This window comes from Monopterus albus, unplaced genomic scaffold (assembly GCF_001952655.1).
Source record: "Monopterus albus unplaced genomic scaffold, M_albus_1.0 scaffold41.1, whole genome shotgun sequence".
NCBI lineage: Eukaryota > Metazoa > Chordata > Actinopteri > Synbranchiformes > Synbranchidae > Monopterus > Monopterus albus.
In genome coordinates this window covers 1,858,250-1,879,628 of record NW_018127921.1, presented here as the reverse complement: position 1 = coordinate 1,879,628, position 21,379 = coordinate 1,858,250, and the positions used below count along the sequence as shown (strand labels likewise).

The 21,379-nt window shown below is 38.5% G+C and overlaps 2 protein-coding genes across 2 annotated transcripts in view; both read right to left on the bottom strand.

Moving 5' to 3' along the window:
- Positions 1 to 1,872: 1,872 nt before the first annotated feature.
- On the bottom strand, positions 1,873 to 9,513 carry slc6a1l (solute carrier family 6 member 1, like). The gene is made up of 14 exons (XM_020599550.1): positions 9,223 to 9,513; positions 7,450 to 7,581; positions 7,136 to 7,236; positions 6,770 to 6,879; positions 6,529 to 6,661; positions 5,067 to 5,201; positions 4,881 to 4,984; positions 4,676 to 4,800; positions 4,483 to 4,595; positions 3,926 to 4,057; positions 3,469 to 3,571; positions 3,047 to 3,147; positions 2,435 to 2,602; positions 1,873 to 2,223 (listed from the first exon to the last, which is right to left on the bottom strand). The coding sequence occupies exons 1-14, from the start codon at positions 9,455 to 9,457 to the stop codon at positions 2,128 to 2,130; spliced, it is 1,788 nt and encodes a 595-aa protein (XP_020455206.1). The 5' UTR covers positions 9,458 to 9,513; the 3' UTR covers positions 1,873 to 2,127.
- A 42-nt stretch (positions 9,514 to 9,555) lies between these two features.
- The window catches only part of LOC109959787 (sodium- and chloride-dependent GABA transporter 2-like), a 24,593-nt gene continuing 12,769 nt past the window's right edge, over positions 9,556 to 21,379 (bottom strand). Inside the window, exons 15-18 of the mRNA XM_020599436.1 lie at positions 17,716 to 17,816; positions 16,999 to 17,145; positions 16,698 to 16,859; positions 9,556 to 9,591 (exon numbers count right to left, since the gene is read on the bottom strand). Of these exons, the coding sequence (XP_020455092.1) occupies positions 9,556 to 9,591; positions 16,698 to 16,859; positions 16,999 to 17,145; positions 17,716 to 17,816 (446 nt within the window). The remainder of the gene's footprint in view (positions 9,592 to 16,697; positions 16,860 to 16,998; positions 17,146 to 17,715; positions 17,817 to 21,379) is intronic.

Below are 21,379 nucleotides of genomic sequence, written 5' to 3'. Positions count from 1 at the left end.
TTCAGTCCTTTCTACGTCCCACTTCTTTTTAGCTAGCCTCTTCCTCTGAATGCTGTCCTGTACTTCCTTGTTCCACCACCATGTTTCCTTATCTTCTTTCCTCCTTCCAGATGACACACCTAGCACCTTCCTACCTGTCTCCCTGATCACTTCTGCTGTAGTTTCCCAGTCATCTGGAAGTTCTTCCTGACCACCCAAAGCCTGTCTCAACTTCTGTCTGAGTTCCTCATGACATTCTTTCTTTTGCAACTTCCACCACTTGGTCTTCTTTTTTGTCTTTCCTCTCCTCTTCTTCCTGACCACCAGAGTCATCCTACACACCACCATCCGATGCTGTCTGGCTACACTTTCTCCAACCACCACTTTGCAGTCACTAATCTCTCTCAGATTGCCTTGTCTATTCAGTGCTATAATATATATAATTGGTATCAGCCCTTACCTTAAAACAAAAATGCCCACAGAGGCCTCGATCAGCTGCCTTTGAGCTTGGTTGAGAAGCCCGTAATGTGGATAGGTGATGACCTCATTTATTCCAAGATGTAAAGGTCTTTGGTGGAATTTCTCCAGAGTGTGCTTTTTAAGATCCACAAAACGCAACCTGTTGCATGTCTTGCTGTCTGAATCATTAGCGCAAGAAAAACCAGGGATTTCAGCGCCTGGACAAACTCTGATTCTGGTAGTTACAGCCTGATAAACACACAAAAAACAGCCCCAGGGATGTGCACTATTTGTAATTCTGTGTGTATTTACCCCCACGTGCTGTCAGTACATCAACAGTCTGCTGAATGTGGTGACTGGCATCCACTAGAAACTACAACTCTCAGAGCATCTGTCATGAAGGCCAGATCCAATAAATACCTGCAAAGCCTCAGGAACTTCGAACAATCTGGCTTTTTTGTTTGTTTGGTTTTTTACACCATTGGCGTGTACCTGCTAGATGTGATGTGTAGTCAACTTTATTTCCACTGCAACCAAGTGACCAAAAATCTGAAGTTTAGCAGTTGCTTTATTTCTGTAGTTTTTGCTACAATAGGAGCATTTTATAGGTATGTCACAAAAAAGTCCTGCCCTGAAGACACAACCTGCGAATAGTGGCTGTCAGAACAATCCTGCATACAAAAGAGAAGAAGAATTTGGCAGAGCTGAATTTAAACCACAGAAATTGTAGATGTTTAGAAAATAATGTACAAAAACCAGATGAAACTTATTTTTGCATACATTTAATGAGTAATGTCAGGACAAACCTACATGTCATATTACACATCTTCCAAAGTGACAAAACCTGCATGTTCTTTCTCATTGTCTACTGTATGAAAACACTAATTTAATAAATAAAAAAGAGCCTATATACTCAATAGGATAAATACGATGACACAGTTATATTTACATTTTTTTCTGTTTCCCAAATTACACAAGATGCCATGAGGGTTACTACTGTCGAGTATCTCAAAGTTATGCTGCTTGAGAAATCATCTATGGTAAATAGCCTGCACAAGTTTAATCACGTTCACATTATAGTTACGAATGATTTTTTTGCATTTCATTTCTGTAGGTCTGGACCAGCAAAGACAACAAATATAGCATGACCCAGAAAAATCTTGTGGAAAAAGTGATATTTCCTGTCCTGCTGTGGACCAAAATATTACAGAGGTTGGTTCTTTGAGCTGCACCATAAGTAAATCATCTTTGATACATGAAATTTTTATGCTTATAATCAATTTACCAGATTATTTAATTCCTCTTTACAACTGCATTCAACTTACAAACAACGGCAATGATTTTATTGAGTGGCAGAGATTTACAAGTAGGGTGTTGACTTCACTGTCATTTTGGTATATTGAACATGTATATACAGTATGTACATGGGTTCACTGATGATCTAACACATTGTGTTTGTGGTCAGACCTTTTGTTGCAAAATGCTATATTCTATGCCCTAAATTCTCTGAAGTGCCTCCTCGTGTTCTTCTTTTATTCAACTGACTTTTTTCTGCACAATTCAATATGGAAGAAAGCATCATAGTAAAATACTGGACAAGACTCCATCTGCCCAGTTGTCAGATTTCATTGTAAATTCAGGGTAGACAGTGTTTTGGCAGTCAGATTATTTCAATCTGAGCAACCCTGGCTAGTTACATGCATCAGCCATGCTCCCTGTGTGTGTAAATTCTTCATGACCTGATGGCTTTTGATCCTCCTGGGCAGTTGTCATGTTCCACCAGCGCTGGTCAGTAAAAAGAGTTACATCAGTTTTAGATTAGTCTTAAATGTCCAAAAGTATCTCTGAAGCATCACCTGTTCTACTTTATTTATTTTATTTATTCTCTTTTTGACATTCCTGGCACCAGCTCTACGTCCTCGATAAACTTCTTTTTAACTGGAATGGCAGCACATTAAAAACAGAGAAACCAGTGAGTCATATGACAGGTTAGTACCTGTTTGATGCTGCCCTTAGTGGTGTAGAACATGTAGATGACATAGCCAGGGATCAGCACCATGGATGACAAAGCCATGAACCAGCCGATCACTTGGCCCCATAGTGGGTATATATACTTCCCCAAGGTCAGAGGAGTCATCTCAATGGCACTGAATGTAAACACCCCCTACAATATAAGATTATGTTATTTGCTCTCTGGCCAGTTCGATGTTTGGAACAGTGTTTAAATGGTTATATTTCAACATGTAGCAGTAACACAAAGGTCTAGATTGATGAGGCATTGACAGCCTGACTCCATGCAACTAAATGTCAAGATGTCTTTGAACCTGCAAATCATCAAATACTGGGAGTGAATTGTACCTGGCAGGACACATTTAATTTTCCATTTGTATAGCTTCTTTTAACATTATATTTCTTTAACACTACAGTAGTAGAGCTAAGGACAAAGCCATGATTACCGTTAGGGACACACACTCCTCCACTTACTGGCACCTGCTACAGCATAATGGGTTCATACTGTAGATCTCCATGAGGGGGAAGGAAGCACAACCTAGAGTTCAGCTTAGAAAAATGCAAGTCATGGAAGTTAAATTGATAATCAGGTTCCTACCAGGCAGATGAGTGGAGTGAAGAACAACCAACAGAGCCTCCAAAAGCCACACGGCCGATAACCGATCATGTCTTCAATGTTCTTATAAAACCTTTCAGCTCCTGTGCCATAAAGAGAAGAGGACAATAAGGAAGTGTATGTTAATGTGGAGATAATAACTACAAGGACAAAGCCTTGTGGGGTGAAAGTGAGAGACAGCCAACTAGAGTGAGAGTCTTATCACAGAAAGTCGAGCAGATAGATGTAATTCCTGCGGGATAGGTACATATATACAGTACTGTAGGAAATCTACAAGCTTGATTCATTGGCATAGCACAGTCCTTTTTATCCAGATTGTCTCAACTCCTTTCAGGTTTACTTGATTTCCCGCTACAGTATTTGTTCTCATTTAAACAGCATAGGCAGTTAAAAACAAGACTTACCGTAAAACCAGGATATGGAAATAGTTTCGAAGAAGACAAGGAAGAGGAGACACATGCCACTGGCGGAGTAGTAATCAAACAGCTTGAACACGTACAGCCCACCCTGGGAGATTTCAACACACACACACACATCTGCTGTAGAAGCTGAATATTTATATTCTTTCCTTACTAAATAAAATAAGCTTGGTGAATGTACACTGCAGGTTGTTGCCAGATTGTTTTGTAATTAGGTATAATGCAGGAGGGTTAGGGTGTTTTTTTGTCAGAAGAATGTATGTGCTGTGGGTTTAAAACAATCTTTGTGTAATACGCAGTCACACACAGGGACATCCCACTGCAGTAATTTAAACATACCCTGCATACTTTTTGCTCTTTACTATAAATGAGTTCTAAATGTGTTTTATATTATGCATCATCAACAGGGCATGCAATCTACAAAGAGATGTTTATGCAGCACCTGTGTAATGTTGGACAAGCCAATGATGAAGGAGATGAAGCAGACAGCAAAGATGAACACCTTCTTCCTCTTCCTCAGCACCAGGGGGTATTCATCCATTAGAGCTGTGATGAAGCCTTCCACGGTACAAAACTAATACACAACATTATTGAGAAACAGGGGTCAGAATGTACTGTAGTCTATTATTAACATATAGTACTTCACCTAGTTAGCATCGGATATTGTCTGACTCAACAAAATCTATTGATACCAATGCAACAGGACCAAAGGTATTGTCTGCATTTGTGTTCCTGCTCAAAATCCAGAGCCTACATTACCCACAGTGCAACTCAACCACTGAAATTTCAGTCAGAATGTCGGGCATGTTGAGCTGATTGCTTGCTAATGCACTGTACGCAGTTACACATAGGCAGAATTCACCTTTAACATGCGATAACAGTAATTACTTGAAATTTGCATCATGTAATTTAGGTAGTATCAGGAAACAGCAGTAAAGACAGACTCAGAAAACTGTCAGCTCAGTAAATGCAAAATATTACTGTGTGAACTGTTCATACTTGACTGTCTAGGCCCAGCATCAAGAGCATAGAGAAGAAGAGGACAGCCCACAGAGAAGACATTGGCAGCTGGGTGACGGCTTGAGGATAAGCTAAAAATGCCAGCCCTGGACCTAAAAGTCAACATTTGTAGCTTATTTCAGTCAGTTTGAGCTCATATATTATACACAGAGACAATACTGACTGTCTATACCTGATGCTGCTAACTCCTGTACAGGTTTCTTAGTGATGTAGGACATGAAGCCCACAATGGAAAAGATGACAAAACCAGCAAACATGCTGGTGCAGGAGTTGATGCAGCACACTATGATGGAGTCCCTGAAGAGAAAATAACAGAATGAAATGAAAAGAAGGCTTTCAAAAGATGGGGTATAACAAGTGTGGCTTCCTGTCCCTACCTGTACACATCGTTGTTGTAAGTGTTGTAGCTTCCCAGTGCGATGAGCGAGCCCAGGCCCAGGCCGTAAGAAAAAAAGATTTGAGTTGCTGCATCCAGCCACACCTGTGAAATGACAGACGCACATACTGTATGTAACCAAGTTGATGACTGTGTTTGTGTAATGGGATGTTTTCACACTGTCTACCTCAGACCGGATTAGCTTATTGAAATCTGGGGTAACATAGAAGAGGATCCCATCTACGGCTCCGGGCAGAGTGACCCCACGAAAGAACAGGATGAACAACATGAAGTAGGGATAGGTGGCTGAGAAGTACACCACCTAAAAGAAAGAGAGAGAGAATCAACCTTGTTTTTAGGTATTCAAATTAACTTAATTAAAATAACTCCTGTCAAAGCCAAAATTAAATTTTTCTCACTGTTTTCAGATGCTGCACATTAAAAATGTCAGTGTGTAAATGTAGTTTTCACATACTTGCCTTCAGTTTGCTGTAATTTCAAAATATCAGACAGTTTTTCCTTTTTTAAAACTCTTTTCCTCTGTCTATCCACCCGTCATTATCTATAATGCTTAGACTGACAATGGTCGTGGAGGAGCGGTGGTGGGGGGAATCCCAGCTGACATTGGGTGAGAGGCGGGGTACACCCTGAACAGGGCACCAGTCTATCACAGGGCTGACACTTAGAGACAGACAACTACACACACCACACTCACTCCTAGGGGCTATTTAGAGTCTCCAGTCAACCTAAGCTAGATGTCTTTGGTCTGTGGGAGGAAACTGGAGTACCCGGAGAGAACCTACACAGGCACAGGGAGGACATGCAAACTCAGCACAGAAAGGCACTGGGTCGGCCAGGGCTCAAACCTGGAACTTTCTTTCTGTGAGGTGACAGCACTGATCATTGTTCCAGCATGCCACCCAACTCTTTTTTCCTATCAACTCCAAAACATTTGGGATTAAGTACATACAAAACATCTTCTATTTCTCCACCTGAGTGAAATGCTGAGAGAGAGATAGGGTGTAAACAGCAGGATGACAGCACATATAAACAGAGATAGATAAGACGCCTGTATCAACACCAGAATGAACCAAAATATGCCACTATGAGGCATCATGAAATCATAAAGTGCTTAAAGAAAATCAGACTAAGATTAAAACAGACTGCTCACATTCAGAGATCCATCAAACCTTTCAATGTGATTTGTAGACAAATACAAATAAATACTGGAAAACCAGACACAGGAGGTGAGCTTAAACAGTAATTTTTAAACTCCATCTGTCAGGCTTTCACTTGTCAGTACAACTTTGGTATCAATAAATATCATTACACAATTAAGATTCTCATACCACGGCAACTCTGTACATATAAATGATTTAACAAAAACTCAAACACCAGTAATTATTAAAATATATTAATACCCTTTATAATGTTTGTTTCTTTATTTAGCACCTCTCATTAAGAATGAACTCAATATCAGTTCTACCTACTGAGCAGCTCTGTGTCTAATCACATTTGTATGACTAAAGCATAAATATGCATGAGGAAGAAAAAGAGACTTCGTGCAGTGTAGCAAAAGCAGTTTGAGGTGAAGAGTTCTGAGAACACAGAGGGAGAGAATGGAAAGAAATTTTAGCACAAAGTATGACCTTCCCCGTCCACTCCACTCCTTTCCAGATTGAAAAGTAGACAAGGACCCACGATAGCGCCAGAGTACCCACTAAGGGCCAACGTAGCTCTCCTGGCTCCTCCAGTCCACTGGTCAGCTGGTGCATGTTACGTCTACAGGAACGCACACACAACGAATTCAGAAATAGCTTCAGCACTTATAGTGAGCATCTTGTGCACATGCACACACAGATATGGAAGGAACACATCTCACTGACTTACTCCCAGAACTCAGTGACAGCACTGGTCAAGTTGCTGGTGTCTGTCAGGCTATAGTTGGAAAAGCATTTCTCTGTATTCCAGGGGTTATTACAGTTTTGCCAAGGCAGCTCCTGCATACACAGACATATGCATAAACCAAAGAGGTTGCAATAGAAAAATATGACAAAATAATCTCTCGGTATTTTAGCATAAATGTGTAAATAAACAAGTTTGCCATATTAACTCCAGAGGTGATGATATGTCAATGTTGTGTTCACATATAGTTTCCACTGCCCCCAAGTGGCCATAAAAATATTAATAATAATAATAATAATAATAATCTGTTGCTGCAGGCTTACAGTTGACATAATAGTTTATGAAACATACCAAATCAAATGAGTTGAATAAGTAGTAGAGTGCCCAGGCAATGATGATAATGTAGTAGATGTTGAGCCAGAAGGACAGCACCACTGCCGCCAGACCAACGCCTGAAGGTGGAACAGGCCTACACGTCAGTGTTTATACAGTATGTCAGCTAACATGCAAAGTTACATGTAAGTTACATGTTCAGGCTTAGAGGCAGTGGTGTACTTGGCAATGCTCAGAAAGATGCTCTAACACTCAACTTACTGTACATGTGCAAATCAAAATCTCATAACATATCCAATACATCCATATTTTCCTATTCGTCAGCAACTTACCCTTCATCATAGGGATGAGTTTCCACACTCCCAGCCCTCCCACTGAGGTGAACTGTCCCAGAGATGTCTCCAGAAGGAAGAGAGGTATCCCAGCAAACACCAGGGTCATAAAGTATGGGATCAGGAAGGCCCCTGATGGATCACGACAAAGCAGATAAACAAAATGTGTAGATAAAGAGACCGCAGGAGGTTTCATGTACAGAATGCTACTTATCATTATGTCAGGGAAGTAGTCATACTGATGTAACTATGCTATAATTAATCTATTAATATACAGTAACTTTATATAACGTAACTGTCACAGAGAGTGATTTGGTTTACCACATTAGACACTCTATGAAAACTTTATATTTATGTTTAACAAATTAAGTTTCTTTTTCTTTGTTTTAGACTGGAAAAGAGATATCACCGTAATATTAAAGTAAGAATCACAAATCCTTTTATTCAGTCTTATCAAAAACAGCTCCATGCCTGAAGATCTACTTTATTATGAGCATTTAATGAAAAATGCTAGAGAACAGTCTTGTTTCAAATATTGTGCAATTCACATGCAGGAGACACCAGGCTCCTACAGAATACCTGCCCAGAGATAATTTCATTACTGACTTAAAGGTTTCCTTAAATGTTAATGTGCTGCTAAATACAGTATCTTGATCCTATAAAGCGCACTCTTATAATGCAATTTCAGTCAAATAACCTATGAAACATTTTCATCTTACTGCTTTGGGTAAAAGGAAAAATTGGTTTTGAAATGTCCCTGCTACCAAATGAGTTATTGGAGTACCGGTATTATCATTCCTACTATGGTATAATAAAAGTAACAATAAACTAGTGTAAAAATACAAATAAAAGTCTTGCACTCAAATGTTAAAGTAAAATAGCAAAAGTATTAGCATCAAAACATACTTAAAGTAATAAAAGTAACAGTACTCACTAAACAGATTGGCACATTTAATATTAATAAATATGATTTGATTACAATTACTGCTGCATTATTATGTTCATCACTTTAATGTTGCAGCTGGTAAAGGGGGAGCTAGTTTTAACTAGCATATAAATTTAATTACTGCTGGGTAGCTTGTGACTTTCCCACTGGAGATCAATAAAGTCTTATGATTATACCATAATTTAAAAAAAACAACCTTTATTTATTCAGGGTAGGTCCACTCAGACATCACCTCTCTTTTGTAGGGGTGTCCTGTTCACACTCACACAGCTACACACTCACAACAGGAAGCTGCCCAGTACAACCACAGACTGACCTGTGGCCACTGAACAACTTCACTGCAGCAGTTTGGGGTTAAGGGCCTTGCTCAAGGGCACTATAGTGGTGTCAGTCTGGTTCTGAAAAATAACTAGTAGCTAAAGTTATAAATAAACATAGAGGAGTAAAAAGTTCAATATTTTCCTCTAAGACTATGTGAAGTCAATGTATGAAGTAGCACAAAATCAAAATATGCAAGTAAAGTACAGACATCTCAAAATTGTACTTAAGAACAGTACTTGAGTAAATGTATTTTCTTTCCACCACTGCTATGGTGTATTATATGGGGTATTAAAATACCAAATATTTCATTTTTCTTTAATTGACCAAGCAAAAGTATTGCTTTGATGAAACCTTTTTCAGAAGGTGACAACATAAAAGCATTTTTACAACTATAAACACAAATGTCATAAAGACAGTAAGACAAGTGGCACATTTAGCAGTATAATAGACTGATTGGACCCACTACAAAATGTTTTGGTTCTGTCAGTCTCACAACATGCACTGACCTCCTCCATTCTTGCCACACAGATAAGGGAACCTCCAGACATTTCCTAAACCAATGGCGTATCCCACACATGACAACAGGAAATCAAACTTCCCCTTCCAGCTTCCTCTCTCAGGTGGCTCTTCGTTTTTCTTTCTTTTGTCTGCGGGGGGCACCACAGGCTCCAACTCCTCAAAGGGAACTGCTTGTTTGACCTCTGTTGGGGAGTCCATTGTACTCTGCCCAGTCTTCCCCATTGTGGAAATACTACAGACCAGTGGGGTCAGAAAGACAGGTAGTCCTCACAGGTCCCACTGAGCCTCTTACACGGGGTATGAATCTTAACTGGACCGTTTCAGGACAGTGTGTTGACACTCAGTGTACAGAGAAGCTGTGGAAGAACACAACGTGTTTTACAGCAATTATTTATGAGCCACATGTCAAGCTTTTACTTGTGTTTGATAGTATTTTAGTGGAGGGAAATAGTACTTAAACTACAATTTACTGATGTTGAGGTGTTTATATGGGCTTTGACGGCGCTTTAATAAACTAGGGCAACTGGCTCTCAAAGTAAAGCTTATGACTACCATATAAATCTCTAAGTAAATAAAGCAAAAAATCTAGTTTTCCTGCACAGGAAAATATGAAGAATGATTAAGATGCAACAAAGAAAACACATTTTCTGGTTTAAATGCGAAATGCATGATAATGAAGACGTCAGCTGATCAAAGCCACCTACTGGTTAGCTATTTGTAAATCTGGGTCCAGAGCATGTTACAGTGGATCTTGAAAGCGGAGATTTCAAAACATTTGATATTAGTCTGTTAAGTACAGTAAGTTAACTATTAACTATTAAACTGTTTCATCTAATTAATGAATTCAAACTGATGAGGATTACTTTTAATGGTCTGTTGATCTAAAGCTAACTTTATTAACCATTTCATTTATAAACACAAGCAAAGGAAGGGAGAGCTGGAACAAGGTGCATCCTACCTGACAGATTTCCGAGTCCTTCATCAGGTCATCAGTTTCAGTTTGCCACACTAGCAGCATAAAATCCTGAAACTTCACTTCAACTTAACATCCAAAAAGTTAAATTATTTCCTTCATGTCAGATGCAAAAGGTCGATTCTCCAGGCCTAGGGGAAGCCACAAAGTATCTGCTGCCCACAAAGCTGTTTAGGATTTTGCACCTCTTTGCTGTCTACTGTACTGTGGAGGACCTGTGGTTGTTCCTGCAGCTCATATTGAGTGGTTGATAATAAAGTTCGACCTGTGTGTCTGCTTTGATTACTTCTCAGTTCTGAATAACGAGGCCCCGAGGCCGTGGGGGATATAGTCTATCTATCACCCAGTTCTGGTGAGGATCCTTAGCATTAGCAGCAGCAATCTGTGTGTGTTTGTGTATTGTGTGCATGTGTGCAGAGGTCAGCTCTTGCCAGCACTATTACCATGGTATTTCCCAACAGAGAAGGGGGTGATAAGTGAAACAGCTTGCAGAGTTTTGGTAAATGAAACAAGTGACAACTGCTGACAAAGACCCTGGAAATGTATGAACACAAATGCAGTCATGCCAGTATCATATCTATATCTTTTAGGTACCCAAATGTTTGACTGGTAGCATATACCATTATGTATAATTTTAAAAAATCCTTTCCCATACAGCTACATACAGCAGCCAATACTTCAACTACATCCAGACATCTACTTCAATAATAGTACATCCATCCTTTCATAATGTATACTGGAATGTTTTAATGCTTGCTAGGCCATTTTCTAATTGGTTAATCCAGATACCAAGTGCACCTGTGGCCTAACATTACAATGTTACACTCACAGTACAGTGAAGTTATCTACAGTATGTTGTCTTTTAATGAGGCCTACTCTAGGCTCCGGTCATATTAATGGAATTAGATATGAGACATAAACCCCTTTTGTTTCTCCTGGGGCAAGTAACCTCCTAAGGTTAATATCTGCTCCAGATACTCTATCACCAGCCAATTAGAAAGACTAATGAACATTCCCACAATGCCCCGGCAGCACAGTACTCAATGTCCATTGGTATGCTGGGTTTTGCAGATGCTCGGTAGATATGGGGCTTCAAAACAGAGAGGTGATATCATATTAGAAGCTTAATTACACACAAAGTGAGTCATTACTATTAGGAGCACTGTAAGCACATTGTAATCTGGTGCGGTTTATTGTGTATGTGGATCCAAATGATGATAGCAGGGTGGATTGGAGTTGTCAAAGCTGGTTTTCATCAGTCTGTTTCATCCCTTGATCAGTGGAGTCTAATTATGAGCCATGACCGAGAACAATAGGGAGTGATTATGTAAATGACAGAAGCAGAATGACAAAGGTAGAAAGTCTTGAACAAATTCTGAAAATTATGTCTACATTTAATTGGTCATTTTCTCCTTAGGACATAAAAAAAGCTAAACAAATGATAGAGGGGAAAACTGCATTGAAGTTTAGGAGAGAGACAACTATAGGGTAGAAACAATAGGGTACAAACTGGAGAGGTCTTACAGAAGTTATGATTACAATTTAAGATCTTCTGTGTAGCAGATTTAAATCATTAAAGCTCTGAGACCAAATTTAGAGTGAAATAGAAAGAATACACCAGCACAAACAAACCCAAAGCCTTTCATCATATGGTGTTTTATCTAACGCCATTCTTATAACAACCTTAATGTGTATTTCAACATACTGTATCTGGACATGTTATTTACTGTATATAAAACTTTGTTGCTCCATTTGTGAGGTACGGCAGCAACGAATCCATCATAATATCTTGTTACTTTTCAACAAAAACTTAACTGGATATATATTCTGAGATTTCCTGAGTCTGCATGCCCAGAGATCAACTTTAGCAACAGAGTCATTTGTTTGCATGAGCTCCCATCCTGTCACTGTGTAATGCGTGCCAGGAGCAACATCCAAGTAATTTCTCAAGAAGCGGAATAATGTCTCGCATTTAAAGCATGTGTGTAGTTTTGAAAATGTTAAATTCTGTATATTCTCAATGTGTCTTTGAACTAATGTCTCCAAGGGTAACATAAGTTGCTCTAGATTTATTGTAGTTGACAGGAGAGTGTAATATATTCCATTTTTGTTGACAGTACAAAAATGCTGTGCTGTAAGTTAATAGTGATGTTGCCAAATGGGTTGTTCTGCAGGCGTTCTGTTGTCAATAACAAAAGTGGGAAACCGGTGTCTTTGAGGCCTCCTTGTGAGCTGCCTTTAATTCACAGCACGTCATAATCTGTGAATCGGTGTGGGGAGTTTTACAAAGCAAGGAACACCCAGAGGCTATTGGCATGCATATATGGGAAACTAATATTACCATACTAACATTTTCAGCCAGTAATGCCGTAGGCCAGCGTACATCACATAAATTTCCACAAGACAAGACGCACATCAGAGGGAGCATGATGTTAATGACAGTGAACAGGTGAAAAAAAAAAGATAATGAGGAAGACAGAGGCAGAGAAGTCACCGCAAAAATGAGGAAAAAGTAGAAGCAGAATGTTGCAGTGGTGTCTGGTTGGATAAGGAATGAGATGAAAAGATATATAGAAAAGGGAAAATAACTAAGAAGCCAAGGAAGATTGTTCCTTTGCTGGAGATCAAATGAAAAACTGAAACAAAGAGATAAAAGAAGTGACAGAAGGCATTGAGATGTCTTCATTTATAGATTGCTTGATGCATGAATCTAGCAGCTCTATTGGCATCGCTGCAGAGTGTGCTATTCCTCCCTAGAGATTTATCAACAGCCCCTTTCTCCATTTCATTCTGCTCTCCTTCTATTACCCCTGAGTCATGTTTATCATTGTAAATGTCTCAAATCCACATGACCTTGTTAAATACAAAGCCACTGTCCTTTATATGCCCCAAAATACTGTAAATCACATCAAGGCATGGTCACCAAAAAAACCCTAAAGAAGCAATCAAGCAGAAATACAATCCATGCTGTGAGGAACTTTTTGCAGACTGTTAATGTGATGCATTCAGGGTTGCCTTCATCTATGGTGATTTTGATCAAACGGCTGACTGAAATATAAGAACCTTTGTCTCACCTTTCGTCCTTTTCGAATTTTTGCTGAACGCAGCAAACAATCAGAGGTTAAACAGTGATGAAGACATGTAATGACAGACATAAATGCAACAATGAGTCATACATGTTATGCCAGCACAATCATTCACTGACATGTATTCAGTAAAAATAGTAAAAAGTTAAGAAAAAGTTAGTAAAAATAGTAAAAATTTCTAAACACAATTTTTTTAAAATTGTAATTCATTTGTTTATTTATTTTGCACATTTCAGATTTGCACATTAAAGAGCCCATGGCATGCTTTTCTTTGTTTTTGACTTATCTACAATGTTATGACAGTGAATTATCATCTTAGATGTGACTTAAAGCTCAAAAATGAGATGTACCTATGTTCTAGTACCTCTATGCAGAAGCAACTCAGTTTATACGTCTCGCAAATTCTCTCTCACCAGACCTTTTTTTCCAACAATGTAAAGTCAGACATGATAATTTAAGGATATCCCTGAATGGTCATAATCTCCAGGCAGTTGCATATTCATGTGAGCTTGCCTGACATACACCGTTGCCATTTTAGAAGCAGAAATTTTCAACTGCACACAGTTTTGTGGATATCATCAGTGGTGGATTCCTCTGGAATGTGTCTGCCACACAAGATCTGTTGAGGGTTGGTGAGAGAATTGTAACAAATCATGATGTTATTGTCAGTGCAACGCTACCTGTTAGAATTAATTTCACTACTTTGGGACTGTATGTGATCGTGTGTTGGAAGACGCAGTGACAACTGGTTGGATTTACCGACCTTGGAGCTACTCAAAAGGGAGTGACGTTTCCACTACTCAGTGGGACTTAACACTAAGTAAAAAAAAAAAAAACACGTTGCATATCTGTTAATATGTTGTTTCTGTACAGAGAATTGTTGTAAGGCTGAAGAAGTTGCTATGTCTGCATAATGCCAGTTAAAATACGGGGTTTCTCAATTACCCGTTTTGTTTAGTGTTATACATCTCTTTTCATTGGTACATAAACCGTTGTTTACATATCTGTGGAGGACAAATTCAAATTAATTAATACTGTTGCAGTTCATCATGATGTCCACTTTCATATTCTGGCTCGAACATGCCAGGTAGGATTTCGACACAACTCTGGCAGCAGGAGTTATGCACAATCAGGAACGATCCCCTAGTTTTAGGGAGAGGCTCTTTGGTTTTATTGTTCTGATATAATTACAGACTATTTGTGGTTATGATGGGTGCAAAGGTAATCTAGAGGTACCCAATATTAAACATTAAATGGCTGGAAACGAACATGCCATGGCCACTTTAAAAACTGAATGACAATGCCACAAATAAAAAATAAAAAAAAAATATTGCAAAACACTTTTACACTTGTTGGAAAAGTTGATGTATTGATAAAAGCAAAAGGCAATGAAAAACAGCAAAAAAAAAAAAAAAAAAATATGTGCATGATATGTGACATAAACTTTACTGGAAAGACAAAAAACATCTTAGAGTTTGAATTCACAGTGCTCTCAGATGGATCGGATAGATCCTTAGTGTATCAAATAACTAAGAATTTTCTCTTGTCTAAAATAAACACAGAATAATAACACACACAGAGAAACAGAAATAAAGAAAAAGACACGACACTGTCATTCCATACACTGGAGTAAAAGCTCAGGAGAATCTCTGACAAACACCACATCCCTGTGTATTTCAAACCCAGCAAACATGCTGAGGCAGGCGCTGGTGCACCCTAAGAACAAAACACCCAGTCATAAACAGTGGAATGTAGTTTATATCCATTTCAGTGCAGAGAGGAATGCCCAGACTTGTACACTGGGGAAACCAAGCAACCAACTAGAGATGTACTGAACAATTTGCATTATGGGAATGCAACATGTTGCATTATGGGAAATGTAGGATGATTTCTTTGGGGGGGTTAGCCTAGCCATAGGAAATAAAAGACAATATATTGGCTTCTGGTGCTTGTGACCACTCTTTTCATAATCTCTCTGACGTAGTCCCCCAAACTTTATGGAAGTGCAACACTAAACAGGAGTAAAATGTCAGCTTGTGTCTAACACTGGGTAAAAAAAACCTATTAGTTGTGGGTAAAGTAAATCAAGTAGTTATACAGTTCTTAATCGAGAAAATGCTTTTTAAAAATTGCTATATTTATGAATATTTTTACCCTTCACAGGACACAAAATTATCTAATGTAATTATTGTTTCCATGATGACTCTTAACATCCTTGTTTTGTTTATGTTGTCTTCTGTATTTGTATGCTATTGATCAATTGTTGGTATAAAAGCCAATAGAATGGTGTACCATTACAGCAACTCTGGTTATGTAAAGACTGATGGGTCGATACTCTAATTATGAGTATTGGAAGTGTTGCACCAGTGGTAAACCTATACTTTTATACTCACCCTGAGGCAACGTGCAGCTTCTACCATAAGCACATGGGAGGCAACTGGACAGAATCTGTTAACTGAATGCCAGTTTGGATTACACAGATGACTGAGCTTGGCATTAGGATGGAACAAGTTCATGCTCACCAATCACACCAATTATATGCTATGACTTCACACATACAAACAGCCAATTAGCTGGATTCTAATCTATGTACAATGTTATTCTTTGATACAGTAAGGGTATGATGAAAACAAGGTAGGAAGACACAGAGACTGAGGAATATTGTAGTTTTCTTGGTACAAAACAAAAACATGAGATCCGTTCACTGTATTGAATGTTTGTCTTCGTTGGTCAGAAATGAATATGGACAAACTCATAGGAGATACAATGCACTGGAATATTTAAAAAACTGATTCCCTTATTGGGATTAATAAAGGTTACCATCACTGTGTGCACCAGGTATAAAACTAAGATATTGTTCATGTTCTAAAAAAAACAACAACTAACAAACCAACAACAAAAATAAAAAAAAACATTTCTTGTATACAGTGTTGTTTGTTGAGGCTGATGACTATATGTTTGAAAGTATCTAGAGGATGTGGAGTTAGAGAGAAGTCAGCTTAGCAGACCTCTGCAGCCGACTCCTCACATCTGCCTAAGGCTAGTAGCTCAAAGCTACATTAGTCACTACTAGCATAACTCACACAAGGCTGACTGAACTGTTGAATTGCATTGCAGGTAATATTGGCACCAGGTTCTGATAAGAAAATAATACACCTAAAATGCTTTTTAAAAATTGCTATATTTATTTTTTTTTTCTTTATTATTCATTATAAAAATTTGTAAGATAAAGACAAAATTACTAACAAATAAAAAACACAAAAGAATCTCCTTAACTCATAAAATGTGTAAACATTTATAACATGTTGCAAAAGATTCAAATTGCTGGCTTTTGTGTTCACCTGAAAGGTAGAGTCCAGTCATGGCATGTATGCACCATAGGTGTCATCAATAAGGATCAAACCTTGCTGGGTTCCTTCATCATCATCTTCTCATTGCATTCGTCCATACTTCTGGTTAGAGGCCCCTGTGCCTTGAAGATGACGCGTTTACATAGTGTGAGCACTGGTTTGTCTGATCGAGCCTGGCGCAGGTCACTGGATGGAGTAGTCATCTTGTGGGGATTCTGGTTGGTAGGAAAAAAATGCTAGTCACACACATATCATATATAATATACAGTAATAGTACTGTACTGTAAATGCTGAGAAAAATAGTGTAATTTCGTAACCCGTATTTGAACCAAATGTGAGTTTGGATTAACTCACCCTACACAGTGTGACCACAATGAACACTGGGATGCATATAATTGGAGTGATGACAAGTAGAGCGCCCAATGTGGCGCCCCAGGAGCCAAGTTCATGACCATACACCTTAAGCGGCTGTGTTTGCACAATGATATACAGTAGTGTGACCTAAGGAACAGAAAATGTTCAGGCTAACTGTAAATGAAGTGCAGTTTCAAATCACACTTGAATCAAGTGGTGAAGAAATTAGGGTTTTCCTACTAGATAACTAGGCATTTCATATCCCTCTACTGTTTTTCTCCTGGTAAAATACATAGATTGAAATATAATGATGTACAGCAAAAGAATAAACATATGCCACCCCCAACTTTCTTGGGCTATGATTTTTTTTCTTGTAAATGACTAACTCCTAAAACAAATGAATACATCTACTGTACTTTCTGTTCCTGTACTGATCATGTCTGTAAATCTAAAACCAATGAGTCTACATTTTCAGCTAAAGACAACAGCATGCCCTCTGCTTTCCTCCTTATATATAAGCTGAAGCACAGTTACTGATGTAGCAAAATGAAAAATACGAATCATTCAGCAAAGATGAAAGGCCAGGAAAGAAAGAAACAGTGTCTGTGTTCTAAGTGAACATGATAAAAACAAATTAAAAGCATGAAAGGAAACAAACATTAATCAGAGAATCAGACAGAGACACAACATTGTGAGATGTACCCCAGGTGTACTCACCCCACAGATGAGCGGCGTGATGAACAACCAGCAGTACTTGAGCACAGGGAACGGCCGGTACCCGATCATGTCCTCAATGTTGTCATAGAAACGGTCCACACCTGCAAAGTCATGGAATTGTGGGGTTAGTCAATCAAGTGGAACTAAACTGCTTTGTTTTTAAAGGGGATACTCTGAAACACATGGCATACTTCACTGACAACACTATTTGTACTTTGAGTATTTCCATTTTGTTTTTACTCCATTTATTTTATGACTGAAGATTTTACACAGAAAACATGTAATATGTGATGTATGATGCATTATTACTGGTAAAACACACTGGAAGTGAGACTAAGTGCTATTGAAGTGTGGTTCCATTCAATCCACACTGAAAGCGAGAGGTGAGTGGCACGTTTTGTGTCTTTAAAGTCACCAGAACAGCTGGCTGTCTATAGCAGGACAGCGGCTGGACAGTATAAACCAACCAACAACACAAGTGTACTGGACAAAAACAGTTTTCATGAAAGCTCGTCAGGAAGAAATCACATTTTTATGTAGCCTATGGATTTATTGATTTTATTGATCTCCCTCACTTGTTACAGAGAAAGAAGCTGAAAGCTGACTGTGGAGATTATGCTTCACTAAATGCAGCAGAGGGGAAAAAAATAGGCATGAAGTGTAAAAAACAAGAAGGTTCTATGGGAGATGTGCATCTCATAGAATTGTTGGAATTCTATCTGCAGCGTGAGGTGCGCAAAGAAAACGCCTCCAAAATCGCTTCCAGTGTGTTTTATCAGTTAGAGTTGGAATTGTCCAGCATTATTATACATAGTAGTTAAAATTAAATCCAAGTACTGCTTGCAATATAAGTTAATACAACCCCCTGTCAGAAAAAGTTGGGACAGTATGTAAAATCAAAATTAAAACAGAAAATAGTAATGTGTAAATCATCTGTGTCCTGTATTACATTGAAAACAATACAGCAGCACATTATTTGATGTGACACCTCATCATCTTTATTCTTTGTTCAAAATAAACTCTCACTCCATTTCTGATGCCTGCAACACATTCCAAAAAAGTTGGGATAGTAAAGCATTTACCACAGTGTGATGCTGCCGTTCCTTTTCACAACACTTAAAAGACATTTAGGGACTGAGGACACAAGTGATTAAGTGTGTCAGGTGTCATTTTGTCATCACCTGGTTCAAATAGAATCATCATTTCATTGTTTTACCTCATTACTAGCCCTGAAATGCAGCAGTATCAACAATTTTTTGGCATGTGCTGCAGAATTGAAGTGAGTTTTGAACAAAGAATAAAGTTGATGAGGCATCACATCAAATAATGTGCTTCTGTATTGATTCCAATGTGATACAGGACACAGATGATTGAGAAATCACTATTTTCAGTTCTAATTTTGACTTTACAACCATCCCAACTTTTTCTGATATGGGGTTGTAGATCAATAATAATGATCCAGTTCTGCAGAATGAGTACTTTAACATTTTGATACTTTAAGCACATTTTATTGCTGAGGTTTCTAAAAAGCAAAATATAAAATTTCAAAAGGAGGGCTTTACCTACTTTTGCTATGAAGTATTTTTACTTTTTAAACAGATCCATTTACATCTATTTTTGTGTTGTAGTGGTTTAAGTTACAAGCTAATATGGACTATGTAATAGAATAGAATGCGTGTGTGTTCACTTTCAAGTTCATGTGAGCTGGACAATGAGCTTATATAATTTGGCCAAGCTGTTTCCTGTACTTTGGGCACATTGCAGGGCGTTGCCTCCTAAAAGTGGAGACAGGAAGTCAAGTGCGGGAATTGGCATAACAGCCGAATAAAGTTGTAGAAAAAAAGAGTTAGGCTGAAGGTGATACAGAGAGAAGAATGCTACTGTGATAGTGAAGTGTGTGCACGCTCGATCCCAGGCCTGGGTCGGGAGAACAAACTCTGGACTGACTGGACCCCTGACCAAAACTGACTGACTGATTCATTGACAATTCTCTTATATAATACTTTGATCCATTACTTTGCAGGAATGGTGACTCTGTCCCCTGTCTTTCAGTTTGTTGAATTGTCTGCCAAATTATTGACCTGCCTTGAAGTACTGTAATATTAAATTATCATTGCAATTGGAATGATTTGTCTGAATGAATTTAGTTTACATCAGGCTCAAACTACGACAGTGTTTTCATTTCTTGAATGAAATGCTGAAAGCCCTGTAAAATTAGGCAAAAATGCTTTAGTTTTGTGCACTGAAACACTCATGCACAGTTTTCTATACAAAGCAACAACTGAGTGTAATTTATGTTTCAACACTGCCAGTCTTTGGTGCAGAAATGAAGTTTTAACACAATCTAAAATATCATTCTGGATTTAACACATTTGTATATACATAATAACTGTAATTTGGATGTGTACACGTATAGCAGATGATCAGGCCCATAGATCTGTCACATTCTGAACCGATTTATTTTTTGGAAACATAATGTGATGCTTCAGTACACAATGGAGAGTAACAAGGATGTCGATGAGGAGGAGGAACTCCTGCCAAAATGGAGAAAAATCTGGTCTACAGGGAAATAAAACTCAAAATGAATCTGAGTAAAAATCACATGGTTTAAATGAGGCGAAAAGGAAGACTGATGAGAGGCTAGTCGTGGGCTAACAAGCTGCAGATGAGGAGAAAGAGGAATGAAATGGGAGCTGAAGATGAGAAAGCTGCTCACCTTGAGCTGCCAAAGAGAAGAGAAGAGGAGAACTACAGAAAGAAGTAGACACATTAGCAAACATTGGAGAAACCGAAATGAGACTGTAAAATACATGACCTGGTATAAAACATTCACAGGTTGATTTTTACAAATGCATGATAGCAGAATAAGTTATTGAAATTATTTAGGAAAGCAGACTCAGCTCCATAAACAATACAGCAATCAACCTTGAAACTAACTACATCTTTGCAGAGGAGGAAACTGAGCAGCCTCTTTTAAATTATAATGAGGAAGTATCTCCACACACAACACAAAGACTCATGCTGAAGAGGCAGCGTGCCCAAATAAATGGCTGAACAAATCAAACTGGGAAGAGGAAGCAGCTGCAGAAGCTGATCAATATCTGGCTCTGCATCACTTTGCAGCAAAATAGAGATGGTTGGACCCTGGTTTAAAACTGAAATGCACTGTAACAGAGGTTTATGGTAGAATGTCTGTGAGAGCACTACAACTTGACACATGCCTTCAAGTTCAAGAAAGAACAAGACTTGTTTTGAGAAAAGTATCAGTACAAAGTATAAAATGCAGATGTTCTTTATCCCCATAAGGTAGCCCTAATATTGCTGTTAATCATGGCATAGGTAGTTGTAAGAGCTCAGAAGATTTATCCAAAAGTGTAACAGAAGAAGACGAGGGTATGGAAGTAAAGGATTCATTTTGATGGCATAGCTAAAGGGCAAATCTTGATACATTTATGAAGAAAAAATAACCAATGAAAAAAAGAGAAAATTAGCAGCGAGACACAGGCCAAGGGAGGAACTGATCATCCAGAAAAATGGGAGACAAAATGTTCCAGACTTCTGATTTAACAGCAGACTGGTTTCAGACCAGTAGGTGGAGCACTTACCCTTCTGGTCTAGGATAAACCTAAACACTTAGGTTGAGGGAAGGACTGTGTGTTCAGCA

Coding starts and splice junctions, on each gene's coding strand:
- slc6a1l (XM_020599550.1), bottom strand. CDS start 9,457: ATGGGGAAGACTGGGCAGAGTACAATGGACTCCCCAACAGAGGTCAAA. Junction 4,801..4,880: donor TACAACAACGATGTGTACAG/GTAGGGACAGGA, acceptor TTTTCTCTTCAG/GGACTCCATCATAGTGTGCT. Junction 3,148..3,468: donor TTCCATATCCTGGTTTTACG/GTAAGTCTTGTT, acceptor TTTATGGCACAG/GAGCTGAAAGGTTTTATAAG.